General features: G+C 32.5%; 1 protein-coding gene across 2 annotated transcripts in view; it reads left to right on the top strand.

Moving 5' to 3' along the window:
* Positions 1–13,496, top strand: part of LOC130448610 (cocaine esterase-like) — a 49,067-nt gene that overhangs the window by 16,697 nt on the left and 18,874 nt on the right. For both annotated transcript variants that reach the window (XM_056786041.1, XM_056786039.1), the window contains exon 5: positions 9,483–9,668. In XM_056786041.1, the coding sequence (XP_056642019.1) occupies positions 9,483–9,668 (186 nt within the window). The remainder of the gene's footprint in view (positions 1–9,482; positions 9,669–13,496) is intronic.

The raw sequence follows: 13,496 nt of genomic DNA, 5'->3' as shown, positions 1-13,496 counted from the left end.
TAGGATATTCGCCGGGACATATATTTAATCTTCATGCTCTATACAGTAAGCCCCTAAGTCTGTGGTGCCTTATATCAAATAATTATGTTATCTGTAATCATACTTACTGCCCATTTGAGAATGTGCTATATCTAAAGCATTTGTATGCTCTCTTTTGGTCATGGTTTCTCAGAAGTGTATTCACTTGTTTAAGGTCTACTTTATTGTCTCCGTAGGTGCAAATTTCACAATTAAATTCTGGTTCACATAAGGGTAAATTATTCCTCAACTATTTTGGAATTTATCGAAGAGCTCAATGCTTTTCTGGCTGGCCGTCTATCTAATATTATTTTTAATGTATACTTCTATATTTCTAATTGTAATTGATCTGAATGCATCTCATATCTACTTAAATCTCCATGTAAAATTTACTGATATTCTATGTCTAATTTCTACTTTTCATACTTCTGATTCATATTTATCTGAGGGTATCTTCAATTTGCTTGATTGTCCACTTGTAATGTGCTCCAGGTCTTACATTAACAGAATGTTTTCTTCCACTCCTATCTCAGACGCTTTGTTTTCTGTTTTCATACCGCCTGTTTGGTATTTAGTGATATTATCTCTTTGTTATATAATTATAGTGTTTTCATCGTTTTACTTCTTATTACTATATTCTATATTGAAATTATTTGAGAAGCTATTCTTTCTTTTCATAATACTGTGAAGTGTAGGGGAGGGGAGTTTCTCCACAGAATTCTATCTCTATACAGACTGGGTCCCAATATTTCTGATTTGTGATGATAGATGCTTTGTTCGCGGCTTACAACTTCCATAGGATGTTTGGGTTTCAGCTCCAATTTTTCCCTGCGAAGTTTGTACACGACAGATGTATATATAAGACCACTTTTTAGCATGCGTTTTTTCTCTTTTTCAATCGTGGCATGCATGTTGTCTCCTCCATTTTAGATATGCTCAATTACCAAAATTTTAATATCGGTTCCTGGAATTTAGCTTTTGCTAGTCGCAACATAAAACTGTTACGCGTCTCACTGTGATTTTTACTTGCATTATTAAAAGAGAAATCACTCATTTTGGTTGATTATACAGAAGTAACAATAACAAAGTCCGAACATAAACAAATGAAGACGTAGTTCAATACTGTAACAAATCTACAGTACAATCTCTCTAGTTCGGCCCAACGACAAAATGGTCGAACTAACCGGATGTAATACCAAAGTTTAAAATAACCCTATTAAACCTATTACCTACGTAAATGAAAATAAAAACATACTATACACACTGAACAAAACCAACTCAAAATACATTTGCGGAAATCACTTTACAATACACATAACCTTGAAAAATTAAAAGAAATCTGTTCTTTTCTTTTGCTTTTTTTGAACCATAGTGTTCTTGAAGGCATAGTCATGAACATTACGTCAACAGCAGCAGCAGACGCTTGTTGCTTAACGTACATTGTTACACGTTCAAGTGCGGCGCTACCCTCTTCATGGATTAAATTTCCCTCACTACGTTCTTCTTCCCCGTCCTCTTCCTCATCTATGTCATTAGCATCTTGATTTATTACAGCTTGAATATTTATCATTGCTTACAATCCATTCCATAACGTCACTCTCAACAAGGTTGTTAGAATCACCTGTTGTGGGCAGTCGTTGAAGATCTGATAACATTGATTGGTTGTCATCTTGTTCCAATATCTGGGTACATCTGGGTGTAGTCATGGTGGTTTCATCAAGATTTGGGTTTTCTTGTTGGGCCTTGTCAACGATCTCTTTTACATCCGACCAGACCTTCCGCCAAGACTTTGTAAACGTTGATGAAGGAATCTCATCATATGCTTTAGCTGCCATATAAATGACGTCATTCAAGTTTATAGATTTTAGGGCCTGAATTAGGTACCCTCATTGTCTAATTTACCTAAAATTTCGGAGAGAAGTTTCCTGCGATATTTTCATTTAAAACATACAATCACCCCTTGGTCCATGGATTGGGCAATGCTTGTGACATTAGGTGGCATATATAAAAGCTTGATGCCACTGTCACCCTGACATTCTAGGTCCTCTTCAGGATGTGTAGGTGCATTGTCAAGCACAAGCAGATCCTTAATTGGCAACTTCAAGAATGTTAAATGTTGTTTCACTTTAGGAACAAATTCGGCAACAAACCATTCTTTGAACAAATAAGATTTCTGTGCTCTGTTGTACACTGGGAGACAACTCATATTTAGATTCTTGAATGCTCTAGGTTTTACTGATTTTCCAATGACGAAGAGAGGTAGCTTATGTGACCCTGATGCGTTCGAACAACACAAAGTAACTGTAATTCTCTCTTTGTTGATTTTAATCCCTGGAGCTGACATTTCTTATGGGGTCGTGAAAGTTTTCCGTGGCAACAATTTAAAATTTAGTCCTGTTTCGTCGATTCTTTAAATTTTATTTCACAGAAATGATTCTCTTAAACTTTTCTGAAAATTGACTTACTGCTGGCTGATCTGCTGACATTTTTCCCCACATACGCTGATAAAGTGAACTCCTTGGCGTTTTTTCCATCTTACCAGCCAGCCATCACTTGCAGTAAACGTACCTTCTCCCCCAAGTTTTACGTGAAGGATGATTGCCTTCTCTTTTAAAATTGGACCACTTAGTGGAGTACCACGCCTGCGCTCTTGCATAAACCACAGCCACAAAGCGTCATCAACTTGTTCAAGTTTAGGTTTTTTTAAAGTACATCGAGTAGACAGAATTTTTTCAGTTTCAATTTGTTTACAAAAAGATTCAATGGATTTTCGGTTCCTACGCCAGTCATTCACAGTACTTTTACCGATATTGAATTTTCTACAAATACTTTGGACTGATTCACCCTTGTCTAGACTCTCTAGGATATCAAGTATTTGTTGCATACTCACAAACGTATTTTTACGTTTTTCACTAATTTTAGAAAACATTTTTCTTCAAGTAAACACGCGCACTCACTTACACAACACTTACTCAAACATACACTCACAAAATAACGTCCGGTACAGTAAAATCTCACTTTATAACAATAACGAATGTCACAGGTAAAGTGCAGCCGATCGATAACGAAACCACCCATACACTAAACTGACATAAAAACTGTATGTAGTTTGTTTGCACGGCCGGAAACAAAACATTCAAGTAAAGAGCTGTCGAAAGTCATTCGCGGCGTGGCGCGGATATGATTCATCCTCTTAGGACCGGCCGAACCATCCAGAGGCCGATCCAGCCGAGGCCGAACAAGAGGGCGTCTATGTTACGGTGTAGAACTCCCGTGCTTTTCGATTTCAGGATAATTCCTTAATGTAACTAGTGACATCTAGAGGTTAAATTGGTTCTGTATAGAAATGTATTAAACTCAATGTCGACATTTATAATATCGGTTTAACTCTAAAATGATTAATTTTAAGATGCTGCAATATAGAAGTAAGGTATGGATATATAATCATTGATATTATATACACATCGCTTTGTTACTTTAACAGCTTTCTCCACTTGTTCTTGTCATTATCAGTAGCTTTTTAGGTGGTATCCTTGATATTTCTTTCTTTTCCTACAATATATCTCAACCATCATAGTCAAACTGCCACACCAAAACATCCATATTCGCTCTTCTTCGTCTTGACCTTTTCAAATATGTTAGAATTAAGAGAAATATCGTACCCTTAGGAGATCAATGAAAATCTCCACATATTCCTCTCGACTATAGTAAAAACACAAAACTTTGCTTTGATTTTTATATATTTTATCGAATTCTCGAGATATTTGGTTACCTCCGTTTGCTGGATGCTATAATCTCGGTATGTAGTAAAAGCTCAATCAGATTTTGTACACTTGGTCTTTCGCTCATTAATATGCGTTGATTTTTTTAAGTATAGGTAAGGTCATTAGCAATTCTTTCCGCATGCTTACTGTGAGCATTACAAAATCTGGCTTTTCTGTTATAAATTGTCCTTCTCGACTTCATTTGGCACTCTCGAAATAAAGCTTCTGAAATGAATTTAACCAATACCGTTGATAAATAGATCACATTGTTCGACTATGACAGCGTTTGTTAAAATATTTAAAAAAAAACGTTTTTTCATGGTCACTATCAGGGACACTGAACACAACAAGGTCCAGAGAATTAAGTATTAGAATAAATTTGTAACTGGTCTAGGATGATTTCCTGCCAAAAATTATAAAAGTGATGTATTCTCATTCGCAATAACCACCTCTTCGTAACCTCGTTAGTTAGAGTAATTGAAATTGATATTGATTTTTGTATGAAAGATATAAATTGTTAATTAGTTGATGCGTTAATGTCTGAGATATGGCTTAAATATCAATTACTCCTATTTCTATCATGATAATTGGAACAAAAATATGTTCAATAGCTTAGAAAACGAAACACACTATCAACAATCATCGAACAGTAACATTTTTGCATATTTTCATAATTTAATAATTATTGGTAATATACTCAAATTGTTATATTTTGAAATATATTATTAGTAGCACATATCTTATCAAACCTATATTTCCATAGATAATTCATGCTTAATTTGAGAGAATAATTGTCAAAATTTCACAAATAGCCGTTGTTTACTTCTACTTTGTATGAGTCTGATAACACACTAACATACTTGAAAACCAACTAATTAGTATACTGATAAGAATATTAGACTGAAAATGAAAGTAAAAATTTGTTACAATGATGCCAGTAGAAAGATATACTAATCATAATATTGCTTTGTATTTATTCTTATTATATATAGGGCGTTTCAAAAGGTGATCCTGTCTTTAGGATAGATAGAAAACTGGAAAATATTTGGGGTTTGATAATTTAAAAATGTTCGTATCATCATCCGTATTCAAGATAAAGGACGTTGAAGAGAAAAAATTGTACAAATTTTTTACGATTTTGCCGCAACTACTGACAAATTGTATTGAAATTCCATACGAATATGTTTTAGAACCTGATACATCCAATGAATTGGTTTTTTGTCTGACTCTCATAGAGGGCACTTGTTACACGGTTCGTCCCTCTTAGTATTGAAAATAACTTTTTCAATATTAGATTCATTAAGCTAAATATCAAGTGAACTCAATCATTATTTAATTTTACACCAAAAAGGTACTCTTGATAGAACTCGATGAATATTTGATTTGAGAATTATGAAGTAATAAACTATGCTAGTATAAAGTATGGATAAAGTCATTAATTATTATTAATTGATAAGCATTATGTGAATTAAAAAATTTTTTTGTCGCGTAAATCAGGCCCCACAGACAAAACGGATACATTTAAAAAAATTGTAACGCTTCATAAAAATCCAGTCCAATCAGTATAGGATCTTGTATTTCAAAGTTGTATAAGTGTGGACCTGAGTTATTGGAGGCCTTGGTATGAAACAAACAACAATTTGATAATCATGTATTGCGGTTCTGGGACTCATACTGTTGGTTTTTTGATACCAAGGCCCCCAACAGATGAGTACGAGCATTTCCATGTATTGTTAGATATAACGTTCAGTTAAGAATAATAACATTTCTAAAACCTATTAAATTAGATATTGTTAGTCAAAATGTACTCAAATTTCATTTCATCTGCTTCACTAGGAAGGAGTTATATAACACCACAAAGTTCACCTTATTCTATTGTAATATTCGTGATTTTTGTTGATTTTTGTCGAGTAGAAACATTTTGGAACTATGGTAACTTTAAGGCAACAAACGGGATGTAAACCGTGGATAATCTATGAAATACTGTAAATTATTTATCAATCGCATAATGAATATCATCAACAATTCCCCTTAATAATTTATAATTTCTTTCTAACAATTCAAAGTAACAAGAAGGGTGGAAAATTTTATAAGGTTAGCTGGACAATGGGAATTCGAACAATGAGATCCAACAATGATAAATGATCTTCTCTAAAGAGAGAAATGTACCCACACCGAAATAAAAGGAGAAAGCAGAATTGGTGTGTTGGAAATAAATTTAACAAAAAGACACTATACATCACAATTTTGTTCACATGTCTGGTGTTTCTTATTCTAATACCATCTAGCTTAATGATGTCATTTTTTGTGTTCCTAATAAATACCTTTTACTTTAAATGAAGTGATTCGTAAAAGTGACTAAATGTGTTCATTGCATATACGAAAAAATTTGGGTTATTTTAACAGATGCAAAAAATTTTATTACGCAAAATGTTTGATATCTTCCTGGTCCACATTTTGAAATTATCTCTATATAACTATACAGAGTGTTAGGTAACTTTGTTACAAATCAAACATAAGATTTTTCCATCGATAACCCCCTGTATTATACCGAATTAGGATTGCTTATATTTTTTGAAACTTTCGATAAATTTTTTTTTACTTAACCGAGTTTGTAATACGATTCAATATCACTGTATTCGATTAAATTTCAATTATTTTCTCTTTAGTATACAAGATGGAATTTTATCGGTAGGCGTTGAAAAAATTTGACATAAACTTCAGTTGTTCACTTTTTTGTCTGCATTTTATTTTAAGTTCCTGCAATAAATTAATAAATATCAAGATCAATATTGCGTTTTAACAAAAATTGTTTGCTTGTATCTTAAGTTTTTCTTACAAAAGTAAGTAATACTACAAACAGAACGCAGAACTTCAGTAGAGGATTTCCTGTATGATGACTCATTTCTATAAAAATCGTGCAATATTTCAAGTGCCATCACCGATCCCTCACCTTATATCTAATGAAATCTTTCCAAAATTCATCTTTTTAAAATGAATATATTTCTACTTTTAATGCTTAGTTCATTATCTGTCATTAAATTGAGTCTAGATATTTTAATACAAGGATAAAACTAAATTTCACTCACAACCTTGTAGAACTGATATTTCTGTTATGGTAACGTAGCTATGTGAAGGGCATACTATTATTTATTGAGTTTATATTATTCTAGAATAGGTAACCAAAGACATCTTGCTTTGTTGTCTCTCTATTGAATCGTTTTCTATATGTGTCGAAACAAATATAACAATAATAAATAATGAAGCTGACACAACATTACCAGATAAATTAAACTGAAGATGTATCCCTCAATATCAAGGTTAATAATTTATAATAATAACTAGGTTAATAAATTGTTTTAATGGAATAAAAAATATAGTGGTCCATTGTACTTCATCACAAATATATGTTATGGGTCAATATTTGCTTCATTTTTGTTACTTGGTAAAACTAAGGGTTTTGAGAACAATAATTTTCATCATAATCAAAATTCTTACTTTTCCACTACGTGTGGATACATATATGAAATAATTTGAACATTTTCTGAAAATATTTCTGTCATTTTCTTAAAGTGGATACAATTTAAAATTATCATCATTAACTTTCAATTACAACCAAATAACATTGTGATCACCAGTAATACTTTTTAGCTCAGACAGTATTTTCTCTAAGGTAATATTGCGGTTAGAGATCGTTCCCATAAATATGTGAGCTTAAGCTCAATTTTTAAAAACGGTACTCCAATTAAATCATTTGAAAAACCCCTAGTAATAAACGTACTACTATACATGGTCTTTCAAAACGTTCCTATGCGAGTTATATCACTGCATTTAGCGAAAAAAATCGATTAAAAATCACCAAACACTCACATGTCTATAACGCATAGATTAATCGCGAATTAATAGTAAGGTTTAGCTAATCAAAACTTGTGGAACGTTTAAGTTTTTCCCTATCGAGCGGTCGAGAGAGTCATAAAAGTATTTGACTGCTGCCGCATTTTTGAACCTTGCGTTTTAGACATGGGATTGTTTGGTGATTTTTGATCGATTTTTTTCGCTTAATGCAGTGATATAATTCGCATGCGAACGTTTTGAAAGACCCGCCGTGTTTCCCCCATTTCACAAAATGGAGAATTTGTTATATGCCTGTACTAATATCAAAGCTTCAAGACTCGATGTCAAGCATTCTTCTTGTAAATGGGCTTATTCATAGACTCACGAAAGTACAGTGTTAAAGCTATATTATCACTTAATGGAAATAGGCAACGATCTACATAGTTTTGCATTCAGTAAAAATGGAGGAAACCACCTAAATAAAATAAACTACAACGTCTACAGATGTCAGATGCGAGATGAATTAAAACTTTAAGAAGAATTCAAATACCTAATACAAGTCTTTCACTAGTTATGTGACGTCATGTTAATGGAGGGTATTTTAAATTGGCGCAATAAATTATGAGATTGCTTGGCGATATCAACTCTATAGAAGAGCAAACCCTGCAAGAACTTAAAACTTGGAACTCACTCCTAAGTGTCGTGTGGGATTTTTGGGCAACAATATAGATTTAAACTATGAAGAGCTAGGTTGATGAACTATTAGATTCCCATAAAATCGCTTGGCTATCAAATGCCATTGAAAAACTCATTCTCTCCATTCCCATTTATCATTATTTTTTGAGAACTGGGGTGCTGTTTCTTACCAAGAGCGATGGGATCCAAAATGGGTCTGATTTTTGAAGGGAGAACGCATAACCTTTTACGGAAGGAAAAAATGAAATGTGTTACAAATAAATGCTATTTATTTGTAACACATTTGATATAGATAATACAAAAGCTGTAAAATTTTTTTGGATAAATATTAAACGTAATAGTTGTATGTGATTTCTTAATGAGTAACATAAAACCTTACGTGTTGAGCTTCTTTTTGGTCATTTTCATATTTAAATATCATCTATCATTCCCGAATTTAGTTATTGTCGCTTAGTTATGAGAGATATATATTTTATTTCAATAGTTTTTTTTGAAATGGTGCTTACACTCCAACAAAGAAATAGAATACTTCTCAATCACGGTGACTCTGGCAAATGCGCAAGAAGAATGTTAAGAATGTTAATTGAGGAATATCTGACTATTAGTTGTATGCATCAATAAATGAAATTGCTTCGAATTCTAAGGAAAAAGAATTTGACACAGTAGAAATAATGAACATATTCATTACAGAACTTCCACGTCACTTTGGAGTGTCGCGTCAAGTGAGAATGACTCACTTTCTTCTAATTGGATAGATGAACGATAGATGGATTGATCTTAGTGAAGCTATGGACTGGACACCAGGGTCTAAGCACTACTATTTTTCTAGCCATGGAGACATCTACAATCGATTAACTATGACACAAAGTTTTGATATGCGAAAATTTTAAAAGGAATAACAGCTGCGTTCCAAGACCTTCAGGAAGAAGTTTCCCTCTGTTTGAGATCAGATTGATCACTAATGAAAAATGATGGGCAACATTTCGAAAATTCAAATATGTAACTTCACATTAATTTTTCACAGTATACTTCAAAATACTTGATATTTGAAAAGTTTTCATGAGGTTTCATTTGATTTCTAAATTCTATAACTGTGTTATATTGAAAAATACGCTAATCTTTGAATTGAAATAACAGAAACTTATAAACTGTCGCGAACACTAATTTCAGGTTTCCTTTCTACCCATGATGGTGTAATACCCAGTAACTTAGGTCTTAAAGATCAAAGGCAAGCTATTCGATGGGTATCCCAAAATATCAAATATTTTGGGGGAGATCCCACTAAAGTGACAGTAGCAGGACAAAGCGCTGGTTCAATTGGTATCAGTTATCTTCTTCTAGATGAAAAATGTCAAGGTAAATATATATATTGAAAATTGTTTATTGTTCACCAGGTATTTCACTAGAACCATCTAAATAATCATCCACAAGATCAGGAGATATTATTTGTAATTGGATAAATATTTTCAAGATTAGTATTGTAGATGTCTGTAAAACGAATTGATAAATCTTAAAAAAAATGGGAAAAATTATTCATCAACACAAAATGTTGAATTTCATTCATTCAGGGGATAAAAAATAATCAAAAACCATCCTCAAAAACAATTTTTTGAAATATTTAGGGACTAAAAAACGTCTTGACGTATTTGTAATAGAAACCGAGATATTTGGAATAAACGATCGAAATTTATTGTTCAACCGGGTGGCATATTAAAAAATCGAAAAAAAAAGAATTTTTAAACTTTGTTTTCCAATTTACATTTGTATTTTTTTTATCTACATTATTTTAACATTTTTATGAGAGACCCCACATATATATCCTCATAAAACTATACATGTACCTGAAATTTTACCCGTCCTATTCATCTATTGAAGAATAAATTGCCCCTGAGTTTATGCCTCTGGGTCTCCTGGTAGAAAGCGAGAGAAATATATGTAGTTTGTCTTTGTTACTGTTATACTCTGAGTAACCAACCATTTGCTCACGCTTTTGCAGTCTGTGACACAACCAGCGCTATTTTTGTAAAAGTAAAAAAATATCAAGATCTTAGAAAAAAATGAACAAGCACGAGCATTATCACAAGTGTTCAGTAATCCTGTTTGTAGTGTAAAATATTTATATTTTATCCATATAGACATCATAAAGGAAAGTGAACACTACGTTATAAAATTTTTGTTACTTTGACTACGCAAACTAAGACTGAAATTAAACTGACAACTACCTACATCTTCAGCATTACTTCAATATAGTAAATGGGTTCTCTATCAAATTTATAAATGGCAGGGAAGCAATCTTCAGAATGAGGAATGGGGATGGAAACGACTCAATATGTTGATGATCCCAATCATGACAACTAAGCAACCGGTGCCTGAAGATTTGTTAGAACAGGTAATTGGCTATGTATTATTATTTTATTATTGAAACAGTATATTTTAATTAAAATATGTTTGTAGAAACTATATTTTCCAATATTCTTCAGCTATAATACCAATTATGCCACTCAACGATGTTGGTGTCGAAAATCTGGGTTGCGCTGTTCACAAATCTGCAAGAATTGCAGTGTAATTACTTTTGATAACGCACAACCAGTTTCAATGAGTACTGTTAATTGAGAAGACATCAATGACTTATCAGCTTATACTTTGGTAGATGATGATTGTACGACACTAGTTCAAAATTCTATTGATAATGATAGAAAATGTACGCGACCTGATACTTGTTGAGAATGTTATGAGTGTTTGGTATAACTACGTTGACAAGAAGGACTGAAGGACTGTATTATATAAGACACTACAAGCAGATGTTATATGTTAGATGGTCTGGCACTATCTGCATTTATCAGATTGAGTGTTTGGATTCTTAATAATATTTTTCTTGTAGTTATTAGTGTTAATAATAAGCCATCATGAAGCCTTCGGTCTTTGGAAAGAAATTCTGTTTAAAGCTTCTTTGTCCACATGCGGTTGGTTGCGGTTATGATGATGTCTACCGTGTGTAGTGCCTTTCGTAACCACTGTTCCAGCTTCTCGGTGTCCAATACTATATTTAAATCAGAATCTGGCGATGCAAGGTTGAGGAGTGAATAATCCTTATCCGAATTGGATATAATCCAGTGCAGAGTTGAGATTTCCGATTTAGTATGAAAGAATTTACATAGTTTCGTTACCTCTCGAGGGTGCAGGTTAAGAAGGTCAATCAAGCCTCTTCCACCCTCTTTTCGGGGTAATGTTGTTCTAATAGTGGATGACTTCGAGTGGTGGTTGTTGTTCCTCGTCATCATTGCTCGTGTCAACCTCTGAATACCCTGTAGCTCTGTTTTCGTCCACTTCAGGATTCCAAAAGAGTACGTTAAAATAGGTGTGGCACAGGTGTTGATTACCTGGACTAAGTTGCCTGCATAAGTGACCTCACTCTTTTGGTGTATGGATACTAGCTTGTGGTCTAGCAGCTTAGCCTAGTGAAATCCTAGGTATTTGTAGGTTCCTCCGTTTTCCATCGCCTGTTGTTGCATATTTCCGTTCATGCCTTTCTCGATTTGTAGAGTCTTGCACTTATTATTAATAATATTATTATTATTTATGATATAATCACGGGAGGGGATTACTACGGCCCAAGTGCACATATCTAGAAGTGGGCATGTGTGAGTTGTTTTGGATCATGGACACTTATCTGGTTGGAGTATAAGAGTAACAAAGACAAGCTACATATATTTCTCTCGTTTTCTACCGGGGGACTCAGAGGCATAAACTCAATTTATTCTTCAATAAGTGAACAGAACAGGTAAAATCTCATGTAAATTTATACTTTTATGGGACTATAATTGTCGAGTCTTTTATAAAAATGTAAAAATGATATAAATTGAAAAAAATACATTAAACATTACAAATGTTTATGAATTTTATAAATTAAAAAAAAAATAAATCTCTAAGATCATCAATCAAGCTTTGTAGGTGTAAATTTGGAAATAAAGTATTCTTTTTTTTTTTCGATTTTTTGTAATCTTTTTAATATGCCACCCGGCTGAGCAATAAATTTCGATCTGTAATTGCAAATATCTCGGTTTCTACTGCAAATATGTTAAAAGTGATCCAAGACGTTTTTATAGAAAATTTTAGTTCCTACATTTTTTGTTCGGACCTTTTTTTATATTTTTCCACGTTCTTAAGATATTTTCAAAAAAGTTATTTTAGAGGTGGTTTTTAAGAATTTTCTAATTCAACTATAACCTATAACTATAAATCCTTAAGATATATGCTAAACTAAACTTATATTGAAAAATGCAGGCTTTCCTTTTGGATGCCAATTTCACTTCTCATTTTATCAGACTACAAGATCAAATCACTTATACAGGTTCGAGCAAAATGGTCGAAATATTAATTTGTTCATGAGTTTAATGAAAAATTGCCTCGAATAAAATATTTCTGTATAATTTGTATACTATCCAATGATGTTTGCAGGTTTATATGTATTTATATTTTTTACTAGATATGTTATAGCTGAATTCACTGATAACATGTTTATTGAGTCGTTGATTTACAGATTATGGTTTAACAACATCATTTTAAATAGTACAGTGAAATAGTTATTTGATGCAAGATTGACAATAATTGAAAATTCAACATTTATTCACAATAATTGTTAAAGTTCAAGTGAAAACCGTTGGCTGCCTGATAGTATCCTAATTTATCAACAAACGACTTTAACAAATTTTGTGCCTTGACTTTGATTCAACTTGTTAGTTTTTAAAAAGTTTGAGGTATTCCCTTATAATCTATAGAATCGGTGGAAAGGAAAATATACTGTGACCTTATCGAGAACTCAATATAATCTGTTTGGCCCACCCATCTCTAAAGAAATATAATGTTCAGATATTGTAAAAACGTATCATCAAAACGAGTTGGTGATGAAGCCAAATTTCTTCTGATAACTGAAAATTATTAGAATGATTGAGAAGCGAACTAATTAATTCTGATACTATCGGATGTTATAAAAGTTGTAAATATCTATCACCTTTCAATGTTTTTTACAAAAAAGAAAAATCATTCCTCAAAGTATTCAAATTTTGTGGATATTATGACAATTTTCGAATCCGTTTGAGCAAACTGTTGTTTCATCGAAAAGCACAATGTTATTCATAAATGTCTTATTCACATCAATTTCATTCTTGCTTCGCAAATCTATAA

Source organism: Diorhabda sublineata, chromosome 9, assembly GCF_026230105.1.
Source record: "Diorhabda sublineata isolate icDioSubl1.1 chromosome 9, icDioSubl1.1, whole genome shotgun sequence".
NCBI classification, from domain to species: Eukaryota; Metazoa; Arthropoda; class Insecta; order Coleoptera; family Chrysomelidae; genus Diorhabda; species Diorhabda sublineata.
Note: the sequence above shows the minus strand (reverse complement) of the source record. Positions and strands in the feature narration are given on the sequence as shown.